Raw genomic sequence first — 23,838 nt, 5'->3', positions numbered from 1 at the left:
AACAAGGTAATTAGTTACACAGTGACGCATTGGCAACCAGATATATCATGATGATTGGCTGGTCACGGCAGTTTCCAGTAAGCAGCCCGTCAAGTTGCATCCACGTTTGTGGTCAAATACCTGTATAACGGGATCTTTGGAACACGGAATTTATTGCGCTGCATAACAATAATTTTCAATCCCATTTATGTTTTCCGTGGTTTTGGTGACTGAAGATATTCATGAGACTAATCGATTGATGTTTCTGAAGGCCTCACGAGCACTCTTTAACTTTCTCACCTTTCAAAAAGTGTCGTAAGTCTAGTCCTGTTTACGTTCAGTCTTACAACAATCAGATTGGTATTCTGTTCTACCGCAAACATTACCGATAATTTGGTTCGGCTGGCTGCTGTCAGCGTTTGACTGTCGCGGGTTAGCCGTTATCTTAGGCTGTTAAACACAACGTCTAAACCTGAGCTAGAAGACACTATTGGAACCAATGTTCGTATCTTGGCCTTTTAGCAGTATTCAGGTGCAGAACACTAGCCTCATTCAAGTCGGGCTCCGAGCTGAGGAAATTACCGGCTGTCAAAGAAAACAGCCCCTGGCTGGAATACAAAAAGTGCCGGTTTGGCAGCATGTCACCCTGATTCATTCACGTCATTCTTAGGCACTATGGCTCCCCGATCTTTAAACGCGTTGATTGTTACAGCGTTGGCTGTGGCTGGTGTTTATGCCGGGCCCTGCAAGCCATCGCTGGCATCGTCATCTATCATCTCGTTCTCAAGTGCATTCACGACGATAGAAGGACTATCATCAACTGAGACACAGACTACAGCGGGTGTTTCGTCCAGCACTGAGACACTCTCTACTGCCGACGCCGATACCACCGAGGCTCTATCGACTACTACAGCCCTATCGATCACAGAGGAGCTGTCGACCACTGTCTTTGAGTCGACAACATCGGCTGAAACTACCACAGCAGCGGCAACGACGACAACGGAGGCTGGATGTACAGTCGCTTGCACCCATGTCATCGGAAAGAGCGGCGCTTGTACGATTCCATTCCAAGTCGCAACATGGCAGATCGACGAGTCTTGGCATATCGGTTCACCCACAGTAACTAACCAGGCGGCTTGCGCCGATGCCTGTGCCAGTGACTGTCGTTGCAAGTCCTTCGCCTCGTATGGCACAAGCTGCGACCTGTACTCGGGCACCCAGGCCCAGGTGAATCCACCTTCCTTCTACCTCGGCTCTTACTTCTTCGATCTGGCGGGCTGTTATGAATGCGATGATTAATAAGGGGGGTATCACAAGGACTTTGGAAGAATTTTTCTTTGGGCGATTGGGATCAAGCCACGAACTCCTACTTCGGACAATCCAAAGGCTGAAGCCGCATATTTTGGAGGAATAAGGCGCTGAAAGAGTTTGTTACGAAGCTAGCGATAGTCTTCATAGAATTGGAGTTAGAAACACGGGGTCGACTTGATCTACTACATGTTCCATCTTGGTGCAACAAAGGTTCGGGAGCAATCAATCCAAGTCGAGCGTGCTTGTGCGCTACTACGACTAGACAGACAATGTGTGCTGACAGCCTCGGGGGAGCTTAGCCAAGTTTCGCTTTGTAGGTCCACGGGCACAGGCAAGCCTACGTCTTTATCCTCGACTTCCAGTCCGTAGATATGAACCAAAAGAACACCAACTTCATCCACATACGACCATACCTACCAGAGAACTCGGGATCCCGTCCGCTCTCCCATAGATAAGCTGGTAAGGGGCGGATTAGTAGTTGGGTCGGTGACGACCAGCGAATCCCCGCTGTTGTATGTTTTTGCCTGTTGTAGCTGTACCCTTTTTTTTTGTCCTTCTGCCATTGTGTTTGTAGGCATGGTTGGGAGGAAAATGGGCGGCCGAACCCCTCACTGATCGGGCATGTCGCGCATGCATCACAAGCAAGTCGATGTAGCTAGACAAGCGGAGGCGCAAAGGTCGTACATGTAGCAAGTTTGCTTTCGGCTACGAAGAAGGGGGCGATGAGGTGAATGAACGACCTGAGGCATCACTGTCGATAATGGGTCTCCTGGCCTAGACTTGGTCAATGGTGAAGCCAACGACCCGGAACAATCGAGAAGGTGCTGACCAAAAATCCTGCGATCAAAGCGTTGGTCGGAGAATGTAGCTTTGGTCCTCTAGAACCTGCGCACTTGATCCCTCTAGAGACGTCTGGTCTTCAGTAAGGGTAGGTTCTGATAGGGCGCGATATTCGCCGCGGGATGATTTGTAGGCGTGAACAGAAATGGGTAGCAGCTGATCAAAAGGAGTCAGGGTAGGTAAGGAGGATGGAAATTGTTCAGAAAGCGGGTAGCTGCGGTTCTTGTAATTGAGACTATATACAAACATTCACGGGTATCCATACGAAAAGATTTTCTGTAACAAAAAGACAAGGTGCAACGCTAATAGATCGTATTGGAGCATCAAGTTGGGCAGCCACGGCATCGTTCGTGTAATGCTCGAAGGAACCGCTTGGCAAGATGGTGTCGCCCATGACGATGCCTTCAAGCCACCTCTTGCGGTCGTCATGTCGGACTCGAGAATATGTATTGCGACGAGGTTGTTCGTCGCTGGTATTGGGACCGAGACTCGTGGATGTAGGCTACGGCCTGTTTGGGCGTCGACTCTGGCGAGGCCGTGAGGAAGCGCGGGTTGGGTTGGGTTCGTTGGCGTGTAAAGGATGATCACTCTGTAAAAAATTAGTCAGGATGTGTCAACATTTATTGTGGTGCAAGTCAAGACATACATTGTGAGGTCCATGTGTGGTGCAAGCGAGCCCTCCAGACCAGGCGCGCCATTACCAGTATCACAACAGAGTGGCATAGATGCATTCAGCCAAGTCAAGCCCTGCCATGGCGCCCAGTGGTTTTCGCAGTCGGAGACAGAACCATCGAGGGTGAGGAAGATGCCATCACAGTGCTCATAACAGCAGCGGTGACTGAAGATCCGTCGATGAGTCCTTCTTTGGCCAGCGCCACACAGACAGTCCATGAGGGGATGCTGGCATGACTTTGGGCGGAAGCGGCGTCGCGTACGAAACATCAGGAAATGAATGCTGAGTACGGTTGTTTGTTGACCAACAGTCGATAACTCGACCCGTTCATTTTGTAAGACGTGTAACGATATCGTCGTACACATCACTGCGAACTTTGTCGAGGAATGACTGCGCTACTCCATTTTCGTCTCTGTGCTCCTGGATGGAATCCACCTTGGCATCCAGATCCTCTAGATCGTCTCGTAGCTCGACCAGGCGCGTATCGTAGCCTTCCAGGACATCAGCGCTGTGTTTGTCCTGGCCTTGGAGCTGTTCGACATCACGCTGCAGGGAGCTAAAATCCTCGCGAAAAGTCGTGACTTGCTGTCGTAGCTGATCGAGATCTGTTCTGAGGTTGCTGTTCTCTTGTCTCAAGGCAGAGAGTTCCTGGTGAACAAGTCGATCCCTTTCATTCCGCGCCTTGAGCTCGGCCCAAATTTGAGCAAGTTCATCTCGTGCCTCGTCCGGGCTGCTAATGCGGCGGCGCTTTCTCTCATTGATTGGGGGAGCTGGTGGTGGAGACCCAGTCTCGTCATAGGCCGGCGGTGCGTCGTCGTCCGGGGAGAGATCGATGACCTTGGTCTCAGTGTTTGCAGAAGGATGCTTGTCGTGGGAAGGCGCAAAGCGAGTTTGTTTCACGGCGTCGCTGATGGACTGAAGCTCGGCTTTGGAAAACTTTGTAGCATCGACGTAAATACTGAATGAGGTTGCGGCAGAGAGCATGCGAAGAGCATCCAAGACCTTGCCTGACTGTGTTCGGCTAGGGGCCAACGGCTCTTTGGCAGCGGTGGGAACAAAGAGCCGAACGTTCTTGTTTGTTTGGAACTTCAGGCATGCAACAGGGCACTTGAACTTCTCTTGTACCGTTCCCGGTGCCTTTGAAGCAAAAGCCAAGTCGAACGATGTGATGGAAGAGGGATCGATGGAGATGGCAACATTTGAGATGCCCTCGACTCCTTTCAAGTTCATCGGAAAGCGCAGCTCGATAGTTGCGCACAATCCGCTCAGGTGAATTCGTAGCATGATGCTGTCGATCTTTGGATCAGGCTTCGAGAAACAGTGGGTTGCGCCATCGTGTTCCCACTCAATAACGGCGGGCGCAGTCTCATCGACGTCAAGACATGGCGAGGTGGAAGACGACATTCCTGGAATCCATCAGTAGCACAGCGAGCATCAGACGTACCTTGACGCCGTCAACAACGAGGCACGAGCAGAGATGACCGGCTCCGTCAACAGGCAACCCGTGGTCTCCAGCAATGCTGCAAGACCGTGCTTGAGCTCCAGCAACGCTGCGAGTCCAAGCCAAGTCCCTTCTACAGTCCCCGGTTGTTCCAACGAAGGGCGCACCGCGCACGTTCGATGGGTACAAGTCGGAATTTTATAACGGTCTGCAGTGACGGTTCACCGGGTCTCTGAATGTGCTTATCGTTGGGGCGCGAGGGTCGGGCGAGGAGCAAATCTCGATCAGCGAACCCACTTGAACTCCAGCACGCTGCAAGAACAAGTCGGAGCGCTTCTCTTGATAGGTGTTGTGCCTTCGGTCGGGTGAGGATGGCGATGATGCTGCCTTTGACCAGAGCGTGAATGCGAATGGCGCTGGAGAAATTGTGGGGCAGTCACATGACCATAGAAGCAGTAATGGTTCAAGCTCGTTTCGATACTCAAAGAGGGAGAAAAGCAAAGGAACTCTCGACTAGAGAAAGAATATTTGAACAGATAGAGATTTTGATCACTGTTCAGAAGACGAACTACCGAGAGAAAGGCAGCAGCAGAATGGTTAAAACTGTCACTGTTTGGAAGTGAGGAAGCTCAATGATTCAAAGGATGTGGTCTGTGCGCTCGGCTGTTCAGTTGTTCCGAAACGCAAACGAGCGCCTTCTTACAGTGTAGCATACAGTGCACATGATTTCATAAACTGTGCTTCTGTCGCTGGGTTACCCTGCAGAATTTGGATGAAGACTCTGAATCTGTAAATTTCATCGGAACCTGATATAGACAGACTTTGCTATAGATGCAGTGGTTGATATATTTTAATATCCTTGTGGTTTTCTGTTTTCTGTAATTATCCAAAGGTTGATACATGATATTGTGAAATGCTTGTGCAATCTTACACACGGACTATTAATCCTGATCAAACGTAGATAAACACCACTAAGAACATAAAAAGACACGGAAATATACCTGTGTATATCAGACCCTATGGCTATACTCTGCACCAATTTTATAACATTTACTTATTCAACTTCTGTAGACTGAATTTCTTGTGCTGCAAAGTGCAACGCGCAACGCGAGATGCGCGTCGAGGTTGAACGCGTAAAGTTGGTTACGCGCAGATCTTCCAAAGGGCGAATCATGCTGCTGTAACATCAGTGTCGCTTGTCTCCATCCCGTGTTCATTCAGTGGTAACAGCCTATGCCTATCTCTGATACTCTTTTCAACAAATCACTTGCGCTTGTCACTGAGATTCACCATGGACTCTGATCAAAACTCATATTTTGTCTATACCTATTTGCCAAGTCGCCTATTCTGTGCGCACCGAGCCATGAATCTATTCATAAAAGAAAGTCACGAAAACTAACAAAACCTGCACTTAAGATTTCCCATTCGTCATCCCCTCCCACCTCTCAAAGTTCCCAGCTTCCAGGCCAAACAAATCCAATAACCGACCGACCATCTGATTCAATATGTCATCCACTGAGCTTGGTCTCGTGTAGAATCCGACAACAGGAGGTGCAATAATCGCACCGGCTCTTGTCACCTCCATCATGTTCCGCAAGTGTATCTCACTCAGCGGCGTTTCTCTCAATGACAACACTAGCCTCCTTCGTTCTTTGAGGCAGACATCTGCTGCGCGGGTGATAAGGTCATCGCAAATGCCGGCGTTGATGGCTGCTAGCGTTTTTACGGAGCAGGGGACGACGATCATGCCATCAACATGACAAGACCCGCTTGCAATTGGGGCGGCTAAGTCATTTGGGTTGTAGACGTGATCTGCTAGTGCTCTCACTGAAGCTGGTGTGTAGTCTGTTTCGTATTTTATGGTCTCGGCTGCCCATTTGCTGATGATGAGATGAGTTTCAACATTCAGCCTCCGAAGTGTTGAGAGAACATGAATGCCGATGGCAGCTCCTGTCGCGCCAGTCAGGGCTACAATAATCTTCTTTCTTGGTGCCTCTCCCATGTTGATCACTGAAAGAGCTGAGTTGTAATGTAAAGTGTGAAGATAAGTTGGCGCGTAACCGATATATTGAAGAATGCTCCTGGTTTCCAAAAGCGATATAATAGTTATTGTCCTCAGAAGTAACAGATGGGACATGCGACTCTTCTTAAACGAAGCTCTTGTCATATCAGACCCGTCAGTTTGGTAGCATTGAGGCTCAGTTCGGGGATCCTCGGTGCCTTCGGGGCCCACATTCCCGGATGTTGCGGCTCGGCAGATGCGGACTCGGTGGACTCGGGGCCTCGGACGACCATGCGTCATACGACGAACTGAGTAAACAGTATGAGTTCAATGAAGATATAAGAATTGCTGAAGCCCATCAGTTATGCTATTGAAATCAGTCCAGAATCAGCAAGACTTACCATCATGGCTTCTAAATCTCTTCCTCATATGGACTTCCGCAGTTACGTTGAGGCTCTCGAAGCCGACGGCGACCTTGTCTCAATTACTGAAGAATGCGACCCTCATCTTGAAGTTGGTGCAATTATTCGAAAGGTTGTTGAGACTAATGATAAGGCTCCCTTGTTCAACAAGCTCAAGGGACAAGATGAGAATGGCCTTTGGAGATTATTGGGTGCACCAAACTCCCTTCGGTCTGACCCCAAGCAGCGCTACGGCAGACTTGCCAGACATCTCGGACTGCCTCCAGACTCATCGATGAAGGTTATCTTGGATAAGATGATCTCTGCCAAAACAGCACCTCCTATTCCCCCTACTGTTGTTGAGACTGGTCCTTGCAAGGAGCACATCTTGACACCGGACCACTTCGACCTCACTAAGCTCCCGGCACCACTGCTTCATCAATCAGATGGTGGAAAATACGTTCAAACTTACGGAATGCACATTGTACAATCCCCAGATGGAAAATGGACAAACTGGTCTATTGCTCGTGCAATGGTCTACGACCGAAACCACCTTGCCGGATTGGTGATCAAGCCGCAACACCTCTACCAGATTCACGAGATGTGGAAGAAGGAAGGCCGCGATATGCCTTGGGCTTTGGCCTTTGGAGTCCCTCCTGCTGCCATCATGGCATCGAGCATGCCCCTCCCTGACGGATTGTCTGAGGCTGAATACATTGGTTCGCTTGTCGGGTCATCCCTTGATGTCGTCAAGTGCGAGACCAATGGACTCTATGTACCCGCCAACTCGGAAATAGTATTTGAAGGAACATGCTCTATCACGGATACAGCACCTGAGGGGCCTTTTGGAGAGATGCATGGGTAAGTCTACATTGCTGTCTATTTTCTTCCAGTGCTGACAGTCACCTTAGCTACGTGTTTCCCGGCGATGCCCACCCTTGGCCAAAGTATACGGTAGATCTCATCACGCACCGTAAAGATGCAATTCTGCCCGTCTCCAACTGTGGAAGACTGACTGACGAGACTGTAAGCATTAGCTGGTTTGATTTGAAGATAGTGACTGACTTCAGTAGCATACAATGATAGGCCCTCTTGCTGCTGCAGAGATCGGCTTTCTCCTCAAGTCGAAAGGTTTCCCTATCAAGGAAGCCTTCTCACCATTCGAGTCTCAAGTTACGTGGGTTGCTTTGCAGGTCGACACCCAGAAGCTACGTGAGATGAAGACAACATCTGAGAAGTTCTGCCGTGAGATCGGAGACATCATCTTCAATCACAAGGTCGGCTATACGATTCATCGGTTGGTAATCGTAGGTGATGACATCAATGTGTACGATTTCAAGGATGTGATCTGGGCTTTCTGTACTCGTTGCCGCCCCGGAATGGATGAGTACGTCTTTGAAGACGTTGCCGGCTTTCCACTCATACCATACATGTCGCATGGTAATGGAGCGCCTAATCGTGGTGGCAAGGTTGTCTCCGACTGCTTGTTGCCAGTCGAATATACAACCGGGAAGAACTGGGAAGCAGCGGACTTTGAAAACTCGTTTCCGGAGGAGATCAAAGACAGGGTTTGCAACCGATGGCAAGCCTTGGGCTTCAACAGCGCGAAGTAATTTGGGCCATCCTAGCAAAGAGACTTGTAGAGATTACTAGAATATTTATAGATGTCATTACAAAATAGTGTTTTATTAGAACATCTGTGATAAGCTTAGTACATCTTCTTAGGGCATCGGACTTTGTTGGACAGGTAGGGACCTAGAGACCAAAATCTTGTGGCACCTGGTCCGACATGATGAAATTGTATGATTCAAGGGGAGAAAACGCATCAAAGTCAAAATCTCGAAGCCAATCATCCAAGCTAACCATGCTGCAAGGAGGAATATCAGTACTTTTGAACAGTGGGGAGGGCTGTAACACAAACCTTTGTTCCTGAGTGTTACCAAAATGCTCTGGTAGAACAGGCATGTTTTCCGAAGAAACTGCTATTGGGTGATGCTCTTGCGATGAGTTCTCACTTTGGCATCTGATCTCATCCACTGACGATCGTTGTAGAGCTTGAATCGCCCTGAGAGCTTTCTTGTGCGCCGCAGAGAACTGTCCGACATCGTCGCTGCGCTCAGTTAACGTTTTTACTAGCTCAGCTAGTATCTCTTGGGAGTCTTGATCTTGAGCGTCAGAGCCTTGTCGGATAAAGCTCAACAAGAGTGCTGAGGCAAGACCGTTGTGAACGAAGGCCCATGAACGAGTTGCAAGATTCGAGATGGAGCGTAGCTTGATGAAAGCACGGACACTTTGTTTCAAAGCACCTTGAAAGCGGTTCAAGATCGTTGAACATTCTTCTTCACTAAATTTTCCTTTGTTCTGCGAGGACAGTACAGGACGGCAGAGGGTGGAGAGGAGAAAGTAGCGGTGGACGATCAGGCTATAATGCTCTTGTAGCTCTTGGATCGAGGTAGATCGCTGCAAATCCTGCAGATGGGGAGCTAGAGAAGACTCGTACAAGTCAAAGTCATGAAAGAGCCGGCTATAGTCCCGGACTGGTTCTGTCTGGGGAAGTCTTGGAAGGTGTCTGAAGCTCAGATGACATAGCCAGTTCATAGCCTGTCGGTAGTCAAGAGGCTGGCTAGATGGATCCAAGGATACGAGAGCTGGGAGGTCTGGCTCTAGGTCCATCTCATGAGAAGCTGGGGGTCTATCAAACGCTAATGAGAGAAGCGCGTCTTGCCAAACAATCGCGAGCCTATGAATAAGGGATACGTCAGCACTCCTAGGACAAACGGTACTTTGCTGAGTGATTCACCTTAACTGCTGCGCTTCTGCAGGCGAGAGACGGAGAGCACAGTGGTTGATAGGCTGATGGAGACCAACGGATAGCGCGACTCGAACTGTGGTGCCACCTAGGATCCAAGCTGCACGAGGATTCATGTTATTTTGTAAAACATGACCAAGGATGAGTAATGCTTGGATCAGTCTCTTGGAAGGATTCCATAACAGATCGAAGGACCCCAGATACTTGAGAGCAGATTGCACTAAGGCGGTCAGTTGCCTGTAAGTGACAGAAAGTGGAGAACTGCTGCTTACAGTTTTGACTGGACTTGGATAGTCGTATAGCAGTGGGTAAATCCGAGAACTGCGCCCCAGCCGCCATTATAGCATGAAGAAGACAAAGGCTATGATTGTCGATCTGCTGTGTCTGAACTTCATGACTCAAGAGAGAACATATGAGCTTCTCGATCTCAGTGAGATCGTCAAGGACGAACTGAAAAGAGTGAACTCGATCCCGATAGAAGCCAAACAGAGAAATCATGTCTTGGTCAACAGCGAAGATTGTTTCTGAGCTTCCTGCAGGGGTACCACGTCCACCATCGGAAGCGCCATCCATGCCGAGAAGAGGAAGAATCCCTGTTTCAAACGCGGTGCGACGCTCATTGTTGGCATGAGGCTGAGTAGTATCTGGTCGTGCTACTGAGATGATGGAGTTGTCACCTAATAAGGACGGACTCGCGTTAGATGCACTACCATCGTGACTGACCGGGCGTCTGGGTTGTGTTGCATTGTTGGTACCATGGCTCGAGTCCGTGATAGCCTGTACTTCTGGTTGGCGAGGTTGCGGAGTTGGACTTGATGACGCCCGAGATTGGTCGTAGAAGCAGAGGTCGGAGTGACGGCGCTTGATGCATGTTTGGCACGGCTGCTGATGATTACAGCGCACTTTTCTCTCTCTACAAGGCAAACATGCTTTCCTGATACGCGCAAGTTGCCGCACGCGCAGTATGCTCTTCAAATCTGGCGGTTGAGTTGCTGCAGCCTCCGTTCTCGGCGCGTTCGGGTATCTCGGAATATTCGGAGTTCGTTGCGGGGAGTCGTTCATCGCAGAGTTGCTTGTTTTGAGAGTAATAGTGTATATATAGAAATCATTCGGCTATACTCAAGGTGACTATTCATTGAGTCGAGAGTCTGTATAGGTGCTTGAAGCAAGATTCGCTTGATCCTGTAGTTCGAGATATCCATCGCGCTAGTCCTATAACCTCAGGCACCAAACTCTGCCACCCAATCATTCTGTTGGTGGTTTTCAGTAACGACTGAAACATCGCGAAATCGTAGGTTTTCAAGCGAAAAGTCCATGCTGAAACACAAGGAAACAATTGTATATGTATTCTCACCACTACATCTCATGACTGTCTCGCAGCTGTTTTATCCTGGGATACGAGAACAAGGTTCAAGTTAACGGATACCGGCTCCAGGGCGCTAGACTCTTCTGATCTTGGAAGCATAGTGTCAAAAATAATTGACTAGCTTGAAAGCTTGAATTATACCAAGCTTGTTCAAGTCTTTTTGTCGTTAGAACTAAACGCCTTAAGTTCTCTTTCCCCCTTAATCGGGTATAAATGGGCATTTGAGAAACCCCAAGATTCATTTTTGCTAGGCAGATCCTAATAAAAGCACGTTCTGGAGGAAGATTCCGGTTATAACAATGCCGTGATGCCGCAGCTGTGCCGTTGCATCGGAAGCTCAGCGCCGAAAATGGGGCCGTCTTACTCGTCGTAGAATCAGCTCCTAGACAAGACAAGTAAGGGCCGACAACTTCAACCCAAAGTGCGCCATTTCATCAACGGCTACGGCACAGCTTAGTAGCTCTGAAGCTAGTCCCCTTTCACTCTGTTTCTCGCGAAAATCAAGCCACGTCATCTGGTCAAAACACAATGCAGGGTTCAACATGCATGCAATAATCTAAGGCTCTAGGGGTAGCCCAGATGACCCAATTGTGTTGGACTTGGCTTTGAGAGAAGCTCAGAGCCAAGACTTGTAGTCCATCTTAGCCGTTTGTACTAAACTTATAGAAACCCAAAGATTGGTCGAAGCGTACTTACAAATGGCTGAGTCTAAGCATGACAATTGAGGCCATTCCCAATTCTGAAGTCCCCGAAAAAACAGGTGAAGTCGGGAATGTCAGTGTACGAGAGTCAAGGTTGGAGTGTTGCTCATGTCAGATTTCTGTACCCAAATATAACATCTCTCATCTGCTGCCGTGTTATCCCCCCAAATGCATGTGTAAATCCCTTCTGATACAAACTCAAAAACGCCCTGGCCTAAAACGAACCCCTGATCGGCTTGTCAATCCCGAACAAGACCCTTTTCTCACGAGATGTCAGGTATTCAAGCACAGACCCCCCCTTCTCGCCATTCATTATTATTTACGTATAAGCAACAAGGCACCAAATTAATTCTCGCATCTTGCCGAGGAACCGCAGCCGCGTAATCTGCCCACGGCAACACGGCTTGCCCAAGTGGAGCAATCTGTCCTGCTCCGCCTCAGCTACCCCGGACCGAATCTTACGAGTTGGCCACTGACGAGACTAGACGCGCTTCTAGGCCCGCGACTAGAAGGATTTCGGCATTTTTCGTATGGAGGCGTCTACGATAGAACCAATCCCAGGGTGTTGAGTATTTGCTGCTCTGCCTCGCTTGAGAAGCGCTGGCTTGCTCGTATTGGGCTTGTTTGCTCCTTACTCCGTTCGTCGGTTTGAGCCGCGTGGGCAACGCAACTTTCCTTTTAGTAGGCGACTTTGCGTCAGCGAGGCACAAATGAATGATGCGAGGATAAATACAGAATCATGGCCTCTTCTCCGCAGTTTGACAATTCATTTCTCCTGTACACTTTTTGCTTAATTAATTGCTTTCGTTTGTATTCTCCACTCGCTATAATGTCTGAGTCAGCCCATCATGCCCATCGGGTTTTCGTCCCCAAGATCCAAACTATCGAAAACAACCCTCTTTCACACCTTCTACCATACGGCTCCTTAATACTTGCTACCAGCATCATCTGCATTGTTCTCCTTACCAACTGCCTCGAGCGATGGATCCTGCCGGCTGTTTACAAAGACATCTGCCAAACATTCGAACGAACAAAAGATGAAAGGCGACGGCGGTCTTTTGTCTACTTCCACGTCGGCTGCATCATTCTTTTTTGCGTTCTCTGCAGTGGATGCTATCCTATGATGTACTTCCTCATCGGCGACGCCAAATTCTCTACACCATTTACCAAAGGCAGCTCTGTCACGATCGGAGACAGTCTGCTTGTTCTTTCTGAAGTCTACAGTTCATATTATATCTTCGAAATATGCTTTCGCACCAAGTTCGCGAGTCCTCTCAGCATTGCGCACCATACTGGACTACTTGTCATCACACAGACAGCGTTGAGTCTTTTTGCCGATCACGACAAGCATCGCGAAGCTACACTGGAGTTCTACATGTGCATGGTCTGGGGTTAGTCAATCAAGGCTCTGTAGTCTCGCGAATCGAAATATTCTGACAATGTCTCTTTATCTAGGCACATTCGACGTAATCGTCGAGCTCCCCATCTTTCTCATGATGATCGTGTGGCGAATCAAGCGCCACAACACTCTATTGCTGTCCCGCATGGCCTACACGTGCTGTGTATGGCAAGTTACAGGGGCTATAACCGAGGTCGCCGTTACGATATATCTCCTCAACCGGTCGTGGCATCGCTGGGGTCTCGAGTGGCGCATCATTACACCCCTGGTGTTCTCATTGTGGATCACAACCCAGCTCTACGGAGCCTCTCGACTATATCAGATGGGACGCGGTGAGCGGCAAAAGCTGAAAGCTAAGGACGAGTTGGCCTTGACGCAGGAGGAAAGCGTATGATTGGACTCAAGGCAACTTTCTTTTCACATAGATTTGGATTTCACAGTCACATAGCATTGCTAGCCGGATACATATACCCAGTATTTTGATACACTCTAAGCTGCACAAAGCTTCATGGGGCATTGTCTCCTTCTAAGTTCTCTCGGCTGATTTAAGCTCTCAGCCACCTCCTTCAAGTACCAGGCGATGACTTCTTCAGCGTGCCCACCATATCAACAATCTCTTCTGTAGCTTTACTGTCCACAAACTCGAGTACGTCGGCAATCTTTTCCCCGCTCTCATTCATGGTCATCAGAAACATGTACTCTCCCCGCTTCGTCCATTCTTCTTCATCATCGCTGTCCCTCAATTTTCTATGAAAATTGGTCTCAGAGGCTGCCCATACGAGGACCTGCCGTAGCGACGGATTGGGCCACATCTGCTTGATGCTGACGGTGAACGAAGACATGACCTCTCCGACCTGATTCAGTCGAGCGATCAAGCCATAGCGATCCATAGACCCAGGAAGGTTGGCCGACGCTGGCGCAAATCTGTGGCTATACTCATCGCTGAGGATGCGTGACAGGGCTTCCGTGTCTAGTGTTCTAAAAACATCGGTGTACGCTGTTGCGGTCGCAATCAGAGTCGCTATATCCAGCACGGGCATAGGCTCGTCTGTAGAAGACATGGCGGTGGAAGTGATGAGGGTTAGAAGAGTAAAGAGTCCGCGTGCGGTGAGGAGGGCATTTGAGGGACGTATATGTAGTCAACTGCTATGTTCTTGCAATGTACTTATCCCAAGCCAATTGTATGGAAATCCTTAACGAATGACCATATATAAATACTCTACAGGGCGCCGCCGGACTTAGGACTTGTGAATAGCCGGTGATCCTGGCAAAATCCCTGTCTCGACCGAAAGACTCCCAGAGCGGACGAACAATGTTCGGACTGGCAACGAAGGGACGGCCAAAGGAAGGCAAAAAGAAATATTAATTTTTTTTTTGAGGACATCTAATATAAGTGATGGAAAGACTTATGTGGATTTAGTATATCTCACTAGGGTCTTAGAACGGTTTATAGTGGCGTCCTGATTTAATGTCAAAGGCTTTCTTGCTTCGTGAGGAAGTCCACCTGCGGAGCGCCAAGATTAGAAGACCGAAGCTCGGCCGAATCACCGCCACTCCGACTGCAAGCTGCAAGATGCCTACGCTACTAGATTAAGGTCAAAGTAATGGCTTTCTTGTCACAAAGACGCGGGCCAGAAACCGGAGGTGACTCTTTATCCCGTCCCTCTTTGTAATACTTCAGAGACTCTGTGAATCCAATCCTCGTCAAGTAGTACTTCTCGTCCAAAGTACAGATCAAGCAAGCTCCAGGACGTGGCCCTTCTCCTTCAGATTCCACCTCCGAAAGCATGACGACCTGAACGTCTATAGACTCTGTGATAGGCTCTTTAGTTGCCTGGCTTTCGTCTAGCCAGACTAGATCAGACGTTTCTCCACCATCGAGCAGCAGAAACGCGCATCTCTCCTTCAGAGGATCGACAGTGTAAGCACCGAAAGCGCCAGTCTGTTGATAGTTGCTGAAATCATGCCCGCAGTTTGGGAATAATTTCCCGTGTCCGACCATGGCTTTGATCTGAAGATACCCGTTATCGTATCGACCAAATGGAGTGCCATCTGGGCTTTGACCTTCCATAGCCACAGGCTCTGCGACGATCGTGTCACCTAGAGTCCCTACTATGTTGAAATGACCATAATCAATTGCTGAATCTTGACTGGCCCATGACCAAGATGGCGCGCGATACTTGGCCGCCTTCTTGCCTGGTCCACCGCGCTTCCAGCAAAGACTTTTCACGAGCTCATCATCGTCTTCGCACCAATGGCCGGCCATGTAGCCAAACGGGTGAATGCTGTCAAGGGCTTTGGCTATTCCACTTATGGCGAGTAGTTTGTCGTCGATGTACGTCAAAGAACGATGCGAGTAGTCTCCCCCAACAAGGTGAACATACCAGTAGCGCAGCATCTGCTTGAGTTCTTTCTTCTTCGCTTCCTTGTTCTCCGCAGATTTAATCCGATGCGCTATCTTTGCGATGTTCACATTACGACCTATTGAGTAAAGCTCGTCCTCGCTTTCGTGGATCCCGTGTAAACACTCCCAATAGAGTTGGTCTTCGGCGTAGTGAATGATGCGCGGGGACAGAATTCGCTCTTGCATCGTCCATCCTCTGTCACGGAGCGCGCAGTGGCTTAGAAGATCACCTATATCTCGCAGATTGGTAGCCGAGCGATCGATTCTTGTCTCTTGATCTGGGAACAGAAAGATCGAGCTTTCTTCGTTGGTTGAGAGTTTGCTACAGATCTTCATGCTGTCCTTGTCATTGAGAATGGAAGAAGACCTCTCGTTGTGTAACCCTGCCTTGGCGTCTTGGCTCGAGTCAGCAGAGATAGTGACGACGGCGTTCTGGTAAATGGAAGCCATCTTGACGGCTTCCCTTGCCCAATCTTCCTTGTCATCTTGAACAATGCAGAGACTGTCGATCCAAACCCATTTCAGGCCAAGATTTCTGACAACTTGAACAGTATCAGACAGCGTCTTGGGAAGCTCAGAAATATTGAAGTCTGTCAGGCGCATGCCGAGGTTCTTGGTGGTAGTTTGCCAGATAGCATCCAGGCCGCCCCATCTGTAGCTCAAGGCGGCATACGACGAATATCCAACTGAGCCCGGGGTTATCTTGATCTTGGTACCTCGGTCTGTATCGATGATCTCAACAAGTCTCGCGGCGCGCTCTTCTTCAACAAGTGCGTCGCCTCGCGAGAGGCTCCTTTGCTGGTGTAAGAACTGGATGTCCTCGCATAATTGCAACCGTCGTGCCTCTTTTGTCTGCAGCAACACATCAAGTCCTTCTGACAGAAAAAGTGATTCCAATTCTTTACTATTGCCATGCATCTTCGCGAGACATTCTTGGAGATCATTGTCAATAATGTGTTTACAATCTTCAAAGCAATCTTTGCTCAAAAGGCATTCCTTGAGCCACTCCAAAGCATGAACAGTTGAAGTCAAGCTAGAGGTGCTTTCTGGTAGTAGTCGAGCGGTCTCGGCGCCTGATCGCTGAGCAGGATCCCCAGGAAGTGTTCTCATCGTAAGCCAGGGAATGCTTCGTTCGTGCTCGCTGGGAGTTTCACAGTCGACGTCTGAAACCACTATGGTCAAGCCGCGTTTCGTGTGGTCATGTTGTCCATAAAAGGCTCGAGCCTGCTGAGTAGCGAGAAGCTTCTGATTCGATTCGGAAAGAGAGGATTTTGAGCTTTCCGAGCTCAGATGTCTCATTGCATGACGACAAGGTATGCTTCTTAAGTTGAGCGGTAAAAGAGGCTTCAAGCTACCCAGTGCATGGCGACACAGTTGGCATGTCCTCAGAGACTTGTAGAGATTGAGCAGGTTCTTATGTAGTGCAAAACCCTGCTTGGAGACAAGTTCTTCGATGTTTATCCTGGCGCAGGTATCGCATAGAGACTGCTCCATATTGGAAGAATGGGGTAGATTTGCTGGAGCTACGTGTGATCCGGTGATTTGAGTCGTGTATAAATCTTGAGATAGGAACGGGTCAAAACATGATTGAGCGATAATGTACTGTCTGATTATTATGGGACGAGTTGTTGGCCGTAGGACCTAATCTGAACCTGTCATCTTCAACATCAGCTCTACCCTTATGCAATTGGCCGGGCAAGTTCTGCTGGGAGTGCCTAAGGCAGCAGCCCCGTATCTGGCCGGACCTTTTTATCTAGCCACAGCCAGTACATACACCTCCTCTCCCCTCTCTGAAGACCTAAACTCGAAAAGGAAGGATCGTCATCATAAGTGGTGCAAGGCTGACTGCAGCACTAAGCTAGCCCCAGGAACAAGGGATAACGTATACGCCGTAGCCAAGCATATACTCTATTGAGCGTTGAGACAGTATATAGGGTCAGCTATAAGGTTTGGAACGGATCAAATCGATTTGTATTGCCCCTTGTTGTTTCGAGTCCTATGTATTTCCCGAGCCGTTTACCGGAATAATCTCTCACCAGGCGGGTAAAAGTCTTCCTGCTTTTTACCAGAGTGCCGTGATGTACCATTCACTGATCCATCCCAAGTAGGATTCTGTCGTGTATAGTCACAAGACCTCTCAGGTCCCGGCTACTCTCATTAGTCTGGGCCATAAATCAGCCATATTCGCTAGCGAGACGGAAAGAAATGCCAGCATGATCGGTCCATCAAGGACAAATAACAGTTTTTGCTCTGAGATCTAGACGATCAATTGAACTCAGTCCTGTGAGAGAGATCTGTCGTTGAATGTCAACAGTCAATTGGTTTGGATTTGTTACATGCTATTGTAGGACTATCGTAAGCTTGAGGTTTCATGTTTCTATAGGTCTTGAGCATCACCATATTATTCCAAATCGAGTCAATTTGATTGACAGATATCCATATCTACTTGTGAAATGGTATCTCTTGGTAGAGTTTGCCATTTCTTCCGCATAGAAATGACCGGATGGCTCGGAACATTGTGAATCAAGTCATGAGAGTGAAGCGTGATGAAAGGAAGAGGGTCTAATTACATTTGGAAGCCAGGATTGGCTCTCCGACCACATCCATGTCTGTAGACGTTTGTCGTCGCTCCAATTAAAAGAGGTGATAGCAAATGTAAGTTGTAGATCTTGCAACAACTTCATGTAGCTTTGTCAATGAGACAGAGCTTCTGATCTTCAGGGTTAAGATGGGACTTTTGGGTCTTGTGAGGATGTAAATGGACTGAAGCTCATCATTGCTGCTCCTAATTGTGACGAAAGGAATGGTGTCTCGGTAATGGTTTGACTTACGTGGTGATAAGTTGAGTTTTGCGATGGGTAACGGGCACGTCTGACGTTTTTGTACACCCTGGTCTGTTTTATATGGCAGGGATGCTCCCAATCTTATGAGATATCCTCGCTAGGTAAGGAAAGGAAACGCTTGAATGCATATGTAGCTAAGCAATCGCTAGGCTTCTTGCGACGCGCAGCAGTTGCCCCTCAATTGTCGCATATACCTTTGTTGTTCTTTACCTTTGTGGCCTGGAGGCTGAAGCCTCTTTTGACCCCTCAACCTTATCACAGTCTCATATACCAGAACCTATCCACGTTATCAATTGATCAAGATGTTGCCACCAGCTTTGGTCAGCGTGTACCGCAAGTACAAGAAGCATACCAATTCAATTGCATCTTGGCTTGCCTCAACCGCTAAAGAATGCGGATATCCCGCCGACCTGCTGTCGAATCCACCTGCTCCAAAGCAACCAGCCCCTCGACTGAAAGGCAAAGCCAGAGCAGAAGCTAAGAAGAAGGCGAAAGTTGCCCCTCAGGAAAGCACACCACAGAATGAAGGACCTCGATACATCATTGAGATCAAGGACTTCGTTCCCCTGGCCGAATGCATCTCGGCTTATAAAAAGCCGGCTCTGTCTGTCCCCGCGAAGGTTCTTCTCTACACTCAACCGGGTCATTGAAGCGAGAACTGGTTTCAGCATTGAATTGGCCGCCTCCAACCAGAAGCGAGATGACAACTCGGATGCTAGACATTCCTACTTTGTGGGAATTCTTTAGAAGGTCCGCGAAGTCCTCAAGCCACATTCAGATCCAGTTGGTTCTGGTTCCTCAAAAGAGGCTGAGACCTTGACAAACAAGTTCAAGGAAGTGGAAGTCTACCACCCATCAGAAAAGTTTCTTAACGCAAAAGACATTGAAAGACCTGGACCAGCGAATAATGACGACGTTATTTACGAGGCCGATGCAGGGGACTCAGTCGATGAGGCTTTTTTTGCATATAAACTGCTGTGCGAGGACTTAAACGACATTAGAACATTTATCACCTATACTTGGGAAATGCATATTGAAGCAGAGGAAGGTGGAGATAGCATTGACCCAGGCATGATGGCAGTTGTTACCAATACAGCCATCGAGTTTGGTTCGACCCTTGCAGAGGACGTAAAGCCCTTGTTAGAAAAGCATGGTGGGATTAAGGCTATGGCTGATGACCTCATGAGTGGCTTCCTGATCGATCAGGAGGTAGACATGAACAAATTCCGGGAGCAGGTCGCAAAAGGATCTGTCAATGAGAAGGTATATGCCGTCATGTCGCACTGCTGCTACCACACACGCCTTTCGATCGAGACCCTCGCACAAGTTCCGTGGAAGGGTTCCGCCGGAATATATCCAGACGGGACCTTTAGTGTTCTTGATCCTGACACCGGTGGGGAAGATAAAAGTATGAGTCAGAGGTTGACGGAGGAGCAGGTGATTCTTGCCGAGCTCTGGACGGAAGCCATGGCACTTGTCTATCAGGTGCCAGACTACCCGTTCTCTGACGAATTCATTGGAGGCGTCAAGGAGTTCGAGGAGACAAAACAAGTCCCGTTCAGCGTCATATTCGCAGGTCAAGTAATTCTCGATGTTACAAAGTCATCGGCAGTTACGCAGAGTCTTCAGTCGACACTCTTCTCAAGCGAATCACGAACATGAATGAGGAGCTGAAGGCTCATATCGAATTTCAAAAGGACATAAAAAGTCCCCACTGGTCATCTCGCGATAGAAGGAGGAGGCATCGAATGCAGAGAGTCAAATACCTTGATCATGTAGATAGGTTTCGCTTAGAATCATTATGTCCATAGTTTATAAGAACATGAAAAATGGAGTGCGCTCCATAGGCTTTTCTGCAATCCACCAGCCCTGACTCGCACGACAATTATGAACCAAATAGACCTGGATATGCGAGAGTACTATAAAGCTAGCTGTAGCCTTGATGCCAATGAGTATAGTACTGATGGCAAGAGCTCGCCTGCGGAGAATGCAGCAGTCATTCCCTTAGCCCGCTAGGTTGTCATCGAAAAATTATATCGTTGTCAGTCATGCCCGAGACGTAACGGTCAGACGATACTAAACACTCTATATGGGATCACTAAACAACCATCCGGAACTTCAGAAGATCCTGCTGCTGAATGCTATCGAACTTCGCCTCCAACTCAGCAACATCCCATTTGCAAGAAAGCCATCGTCCGTTCAATGCACCGCGTCGCCTTCCCATCCCTTCGGCTTTTAGCAACCACACAGAAAACGCCCCAACGAGATCTGGGCTATCGGTCAAGACTGACAACCATAAGCTTTGGACTTGACTCAAACTCTGGGAACAAACTCACGGTGCTGAATATCATTCGATGCTGCCCTCGAGAACTCACTCTGCATCCCACCTGGGTGCACACTGGCCACAAAAATGCCCTTGTCGGCATACTGGGCATGCAGCATCTCGATCATACGAGCCTGAGCAAGTTTTCTGGTACAATAGTGAGATGTTGTTCCGAATCCAATCAGACTTTGAGCTGAGATGGAACTGATGACGATAAAACTGCCTTTTCTCTCAAGAAGGAAGGGTAAAAGGTGATGTGCGGCAAGCCATGTACCCTGGCAGTGTGTGGCGAAGGCCTTTTGTACATCCTCAAAGTCTTCTTCAAGAATTGTAGCCTTTGAAAGGGGACCCGAGAACCCGCAGTTGACGAACACGGCATCTAATCTCCCGTTGAACTGGCTCTTCACTGTCGAAGCTATGTTGGCCACGCTCTCGTTGGAAGTGATGTCGCACACGACAGAAGCAACCTTGATCGATGCATTGATATCACCAACCTCCGTGGCTGTTGCTTCCAACGTCTTTTGCGATCGAGCAGCAATGATCATGCCCGCAACACCGGCTTGAGCAAAAGAACTTGCCAGCCCAGAACCTGCAGCTCCTCCAGCGCCAATGATGCACACGACAAAGCCCTCTGACAGTTCTACCTTCCTCGGGTCAATGGCATCATATGGCTTGTCGTGTTTCGTTTCGACAAAGTCCCTGACCTGCTGGGCATTCGTCAGACTTGCAGTAGACATAGCTTCGTATTTCGTACTGGAATAGGATTGGCTGTTGGAGGAAGCGCCAGTAGGTTTACTTGGGTTATAGGGAATGATAACGAACACTATCTTCGTGATTATGTTTCTTCAAGTCCTTATGTGGTGAAGTGAACGTTGTTATAGACCCACGATCCCGGATTTTGCTATTAATCCCGGAGTTGCTCAATCTGGCTCGTTGGCCCTGCTGCTGCATGTCAGACGAGACGTGGGCAACCAACTTATGGCCTGAGGTTGGGGGCACGGATTTATCTTATCTCCGTCTAGAGAAATTAGATCGGCTAGATAGTATCTAAATATGGCCAATCTAGGGGAGGTAAAAGAACTCGGAACCTTGATCATAAATGACAAAAAGATTTAGGTAACTTCATATAAGTTTAGCGTAAATTAGGATACCTTTTACTTATTTTATTTTCCTGTATGTCAGCACTGATGTCTTTCTTGCTCCCTTAGGCCAATGTCACTTTTAATCCCGGCAGTTTGTCGGTCAGTCTCCGTCAGGAATAATGCCATATTCCTGGCGGCGGAGCCTTTCGTAGTGGCTTGGGGAGCAGTGCGAATGCGGATAGGAGAACTCGTGGGAAGTCATAGTAAGGTATTTGGGAATTGATTACTACTTGAACTGTCGTGTCTTATTTATAAATACAAGAAAATCGCATTCTTCTATATCTCCATATCGACAGGAGCGTTGTCTTCGCTGTAGTGCCATATCAGAAGAAGCTAAGCATATGCAATCTTCGCTCCTTAGTCTCCATCTTCGAAACTGTATTCATCTCTGCCCGCTTAATTGCAAGGAACCAATCGATATACCCTTGACCGAGAACACTATCTGCCCAAGCTCTGTCATCTTCCAGCTCCTTTAATGCAACCTCAAGAGACGTCGGTAGAAGCTTGGTCAGTTCCATTTTCTGTCTTTCTTCTTCGGAATACACCAATGTGAATTCTAAGCGAATAAGCAAACATCAGCCATCTCGGCTTCGGTAGACATACCGGTCGCGTTTCTAACTGTAAGCGGCTTGGAGTCGAGTGCGGCACCAATGATTCCCGCGACCATGGCATAGGAATTCGAAGTGGCGTCATTGACACGGATCTCCCAGTGGTTCTTGCTGACTCTTCTAATAGGCATGTCTCGATTATTATCACCCCAGCCTACAAGACCGCCGGTACACATTCTCCCGATATTGACTCTCTCATAAGAATCAATCTGGCACATACCCAATGCCATGAGTGCAGGTATATGGCTCAATATGCCTGCCAGGGTGTCATCAGGGTTCCAGTCTTGATTTTCCTCCGTCGGGGTTGCCGAGATGTGAATGTGCTGTCCGCTCTTCTGGCCTTGTTCTCCGCCGTATGGTGTTGGATAGAAAGTGGCAAGGATTCCATGCTTATGTGCCACATTCTGGATTAGCTCTTTGGCATAGTAATAGGTGTCCACGGCTTCGATAGGAGGAAGAGGAGGGAGAGCCACTTCATAGGCCGATGTGCCGTACTCTTTTATCACTTGCTCAACTTCAATCCCCGCTTCACCAAAAGCAACAATGATTTCGTTGAGTATAGGCCACACTTTGGAGCGGAGAGTGCCGAAAGTACCAGCAACTCCAGGCTTTGCAGGCTCAGCGGCCTCCAGGGTTCCTGGAACGAGAAAGCAGAACTCCAACTCAATTCCAATAAGGAACCTCAATCCGCGAGACTCTTCAGCTTTTTGAACGATGCTTTTCAAGAGGAGTCGGGCATCAGTATTCTGAAAATCCACAGTACCAACGCAATGAGCTGTGTTGCCGATTCCAGATGCATCATGCTTCATAGTTCGGATTGAGGAAACATCAGGGTGTATCTTGCCCTTTCCATTGAAAAGAGCGAATAATTGAGGGATAAATTCAGCGGTAGTAGGTACGAGTGTATCCAACGGGGCGCAATCAAGGTGACTACCAGATCTCACAAGGTTCTTGAATCGTGAAGCAGGGAGTAATCTTGTCCTCGAAATTCCACAAATATCAACCCATTGCAATATAACGATCTGCACTGAGGGAATCTGGTTGAAGAATTCCTCAAGTGATCCTGTAGCAAGGTCTGCGTGAGTCTCTTCGTGAATACTGGTTGACATGATAAGAAAAAGGCCAGGAATGAAGAATTCAGCAATAAGAACCCAGGACTGTTTTCTGAGTTTTGAGCTGGCTGCAGACTTTAAATACCAATCCAATTCTCACATCAGTGATCGAAAGAGATGGCGATGGAGTAAGCCACCATTCTGAAGCTGACCTGTGACCTTCCTGTCTTGGACAGTACGCTGAATCAGCCGGTAACACTTCGTGCCTTATCGAGTAAGCCCTAGACCTCCTTCATGCGGTCAGACGGCATGTTAATCGCATTGACACATCCTGGAGCTCTGGGATCCTAGGTAGTGCTTTTTCGCTGTTGCAGTAGTCCCCAAGGAGTGAAAGGTCCCCGGCTAGGGGAGGAAAGAAAACTTAGGACCTTGATCCTAAAGCATGGAAAGACCTAAGTAATTTGGTATAAATTAAGGATACCTTTTTTTTATGTTCATTTTAATACTTTGAATTAGGTTCTGATATTTTCTTACTCTCTAGAGC

At 48.3% G+C, this 23,838-nt stretch overlaps 12 protein-coding genes; 4 read left to right on the top strand and 8 right to left on the bottom strand.

Annotated features, from left to right (window-relative positions):
- Nucleotides 1-654: 654 nt before the first annotated feature.
- FFUJ_14807 (uncharacterized protein) lies at nucleotides 655-1,278 on the top strand (the record flags this gene model as incomplete). The annotated part of the gene is made up of 1 exon (XM_023576793.1): nucleotides 655-1,278. The coding sequence occupies one exon, from the start codon at nucleotides 655-657 to the stop codon at nucleotides 1,276-1,278; it is 624 nt and encodes a 207-aa protein (XP_023429866.1).
- Nucleotides 1,279-2,379: 1,101 nt separating this feature from the next.
- Nucleotides 2,380-3,021, bottom strand: FFUJ_14806 (uncharacterized protein; the record flags this gene model as incomplete). XM_023576792.1 has 2 exons in its annotated part: nucleotides 2,380-2,719; nucleotides 2,777-3,021. The coding sequence occupies 2 exons, from the start codon at nucleotides 3,019-3,021 to the stop codon at nucleotides 2,380-2,382; spliced, it is 585 nt and encodes a 194-aa protein (XP_023429984.1).
- Nucleotides 3,022-3,130: 109 nt separating this feature from the next.
- FFUJ_14805 (uncharacterized protein) lies at nucleotides 3,131-4,207 on the bottom strand (the record flags this gene model as incomplete). Its single annotated transcript, XM_023576791.1, has 1 exon — nucleotides 3,131-4,207. The coding sequence occupies one exon, from the start codon at nucleotides 4,205-4,207 to the stop codon at nucleotides 3,131-3,133; it is 1,077 nt and encodes a 358-aa protein (XP_023429865.1).
- A 1,448-nt stretch (nucleotides 4,208-5,655) lies between these two features.
- On the bottom strand, nucleotides 5,656-6,246 carry FFUJ_14804 (probable 3-octaprenyl-4-hydroxybenzoate carboxy-lyase; the record flags this gene model as incomplete). Its single annotated transcript, XM_023576790.1, has 1 exon — nucleotides 5,656-6,246. One exon carries the CDS (start codon nucleotides 6,244-6,246, stop codon nucleotides 5,656-5,658), a length of 591 nt encoding a protein of 196 aa, XP_023429864.1.
- A 405-nt stretch (nucleotides 6,247-6,651) lies between these two features.
- Nucleotides 6,652-8,260, top strand: FFUJ_14803 (putative 3-polyprenyl-4-hydroxybenzoate decarboxylase; the record flags this gene model as incomplete). XM_023576789.1 has 3 exons in its annotated part: nucleotides 6,652-7,508; nucleotides 7,559-7,673; nucleotides 7,721-8,260. 3 exons carry the CDS (start codon nucleotides 6,652-6,654, stop codon nucleotides 8,258-8,260), a joined length of 1,512 nt encoding a protein of 503 aa, XP_023429863.1.
- Nucleotides 8,261-8,402: 142 nt separating this feature from the next.
- FFUJ_14802 (uncharacterized protein) lies at nucleotides 8,403-10,518 on the bottom strand (the record flags this gene model as incomplete). XM_023576788.1 has 4 exons in its annotated part: nucleotides 8,403-8,514; nucleotides 8,569-9,387; nucleotides 9,448-9,676; nucleotides 9,729-10,518. The coding sequence occupies 4 exons, from the start codon at nucleotides 10,516-10,518 to the stop codon at nucleotides 8,403-8,405; spliced, it is 1,950 nt and encodes a 649-aa protein (XP_023429862.1).
- A 1,744-nt stretch (nucleotides 10,519-12,262) lies between these two features.
- FFUJ_14801 (uncharacterized protein) lies at nucleotides 12,263-13,316 on the top strand (the record flags this gene model as incomplete). XM_023576787.1 has 2 exons in its annotated part: nucleotides 12,263-12,914; nucleotides 12,979-13,316. The coding sequence occupies 2 exons, from the start codon at nucleotides 12,263-12,265 to the stop codon at nucleotides 13,314-13,316; spliced, it is 990 nt and encodes a 329-aa protein (XP_023429983.1).
- A 172-nt stretch (nucleotides 13,317-13,488) lies between these two features.
- FFUJ_14800 (uncharacterized protein) lies at nucleotides 13,489-13,983 on the bottom strand (the record flags this gene model as incomplete). The annotated part of the gene is made up of 1 exon (XM_023576786.1): nucleotides 13,489-13,983. One exon carries the CDS (start codon nucleotides 13,981-13,983, stop codon nucleotides 13,489-13,491), a length of 495 nt encoding a protein of 164 aa, XP_023429861.1.
- A 524-nt stretch (nucleotides 13,984-14,507) lies between these two features.
- FFUJ_14799 (related to tol protein) lies at nucleotides 14,508-16,820 on the bottom strand (the record flags this gene model as incomplete). Its single annotated transcript, XM_023576785.1, has 1 exon — nucleotides 14,508-16,820. The coding sequence occupies one exon, from the start codon at nucleotides 16,818-16,820 to the stop codon at nucleotides 14,508-14,510; it is 2,313 nt and encodes a 770-aa protein (XP_023429860.1).
- A 1,651-nt stretch (nucleotides 16,821-18,471) lies between these two features.
- On the top strand, nucleotides 18,472-19,831 carry FFUJ_14798 (uncharacterized protein; the record flags this gene model as incomplete). XM_023576782.1 has 2 exons in its annotated part: nucleotides 18,472-18,789; nucleotides 18,917-19,831. The coding sequence occupies 2 exons, from the start codon at nucleotides 18,472-18,474 to the stop codon at nucleotides 19,829-19,831; spliced, it is 1,233 nt and encodes a 410-aa protein (XP_023429982.1).
- Nucleotides 19,832-20,267: 436 nt separating this feature from the next.
- FFUJ_14797 (related to dehydrogenase/reductase SDR family member 7 precursor) lies at nucleotides 20,268-21,229 on the bottom strand (the record flags this gene model as incomplete). XM_023576781.1 has 2 exons in its annotated part: nucleotides 20,268-20,455; nucleotides 20,506-21,229. 2 exons carry the CDS (start codon nucleotides 21,227-21,229, stop codon nucleotides 20,268-20,270), a joined length of 912 nt encoding a protein of 303 aa, XP_023429859.1.
- A 728-nt stretch (nucleotides 21,230-21,957) lies between these two features.
- Nucleotides 21,958-23,351, bottom strand: FFUJ_14796 (related to fluG protein; the record flags this gene model as incomplete). XM_023576780.1 has 2 exons in its annotated part: nucleotides 21,958-22,190; nucleotides 22,238-23,351. 2 exons carry the CDS (start codon nucleotides 23,349-23,351, stop codon nucleotides 21,958-21,960), a joined length of 1,347 nt encoding a protein of 448 aa, XP_023429858.1.
- Between the last annotated feature and the right edge of the window lie 487 nt (nucleotides 23,352-23,838).

Source organism: Fusarium fujikuroi, chromosome FFUJ_chr04 (genome assembly GCF_900079805.1).
Source record: "Fusarium fujikuroi IMI 58289 draft genome, chromosome FFUJ_chr04".
Taxonomy (NCBI): domain Eukaryota; kingdom Fungi; phylum Ascomycota; class Sordariomycetes; order Hypocreales; family Nectriaceae; genus Fusarium; species Fusarium fujikuroi.
This window is presented reverse-complemented; position numbering and strand designations above follow the sequence as displayed.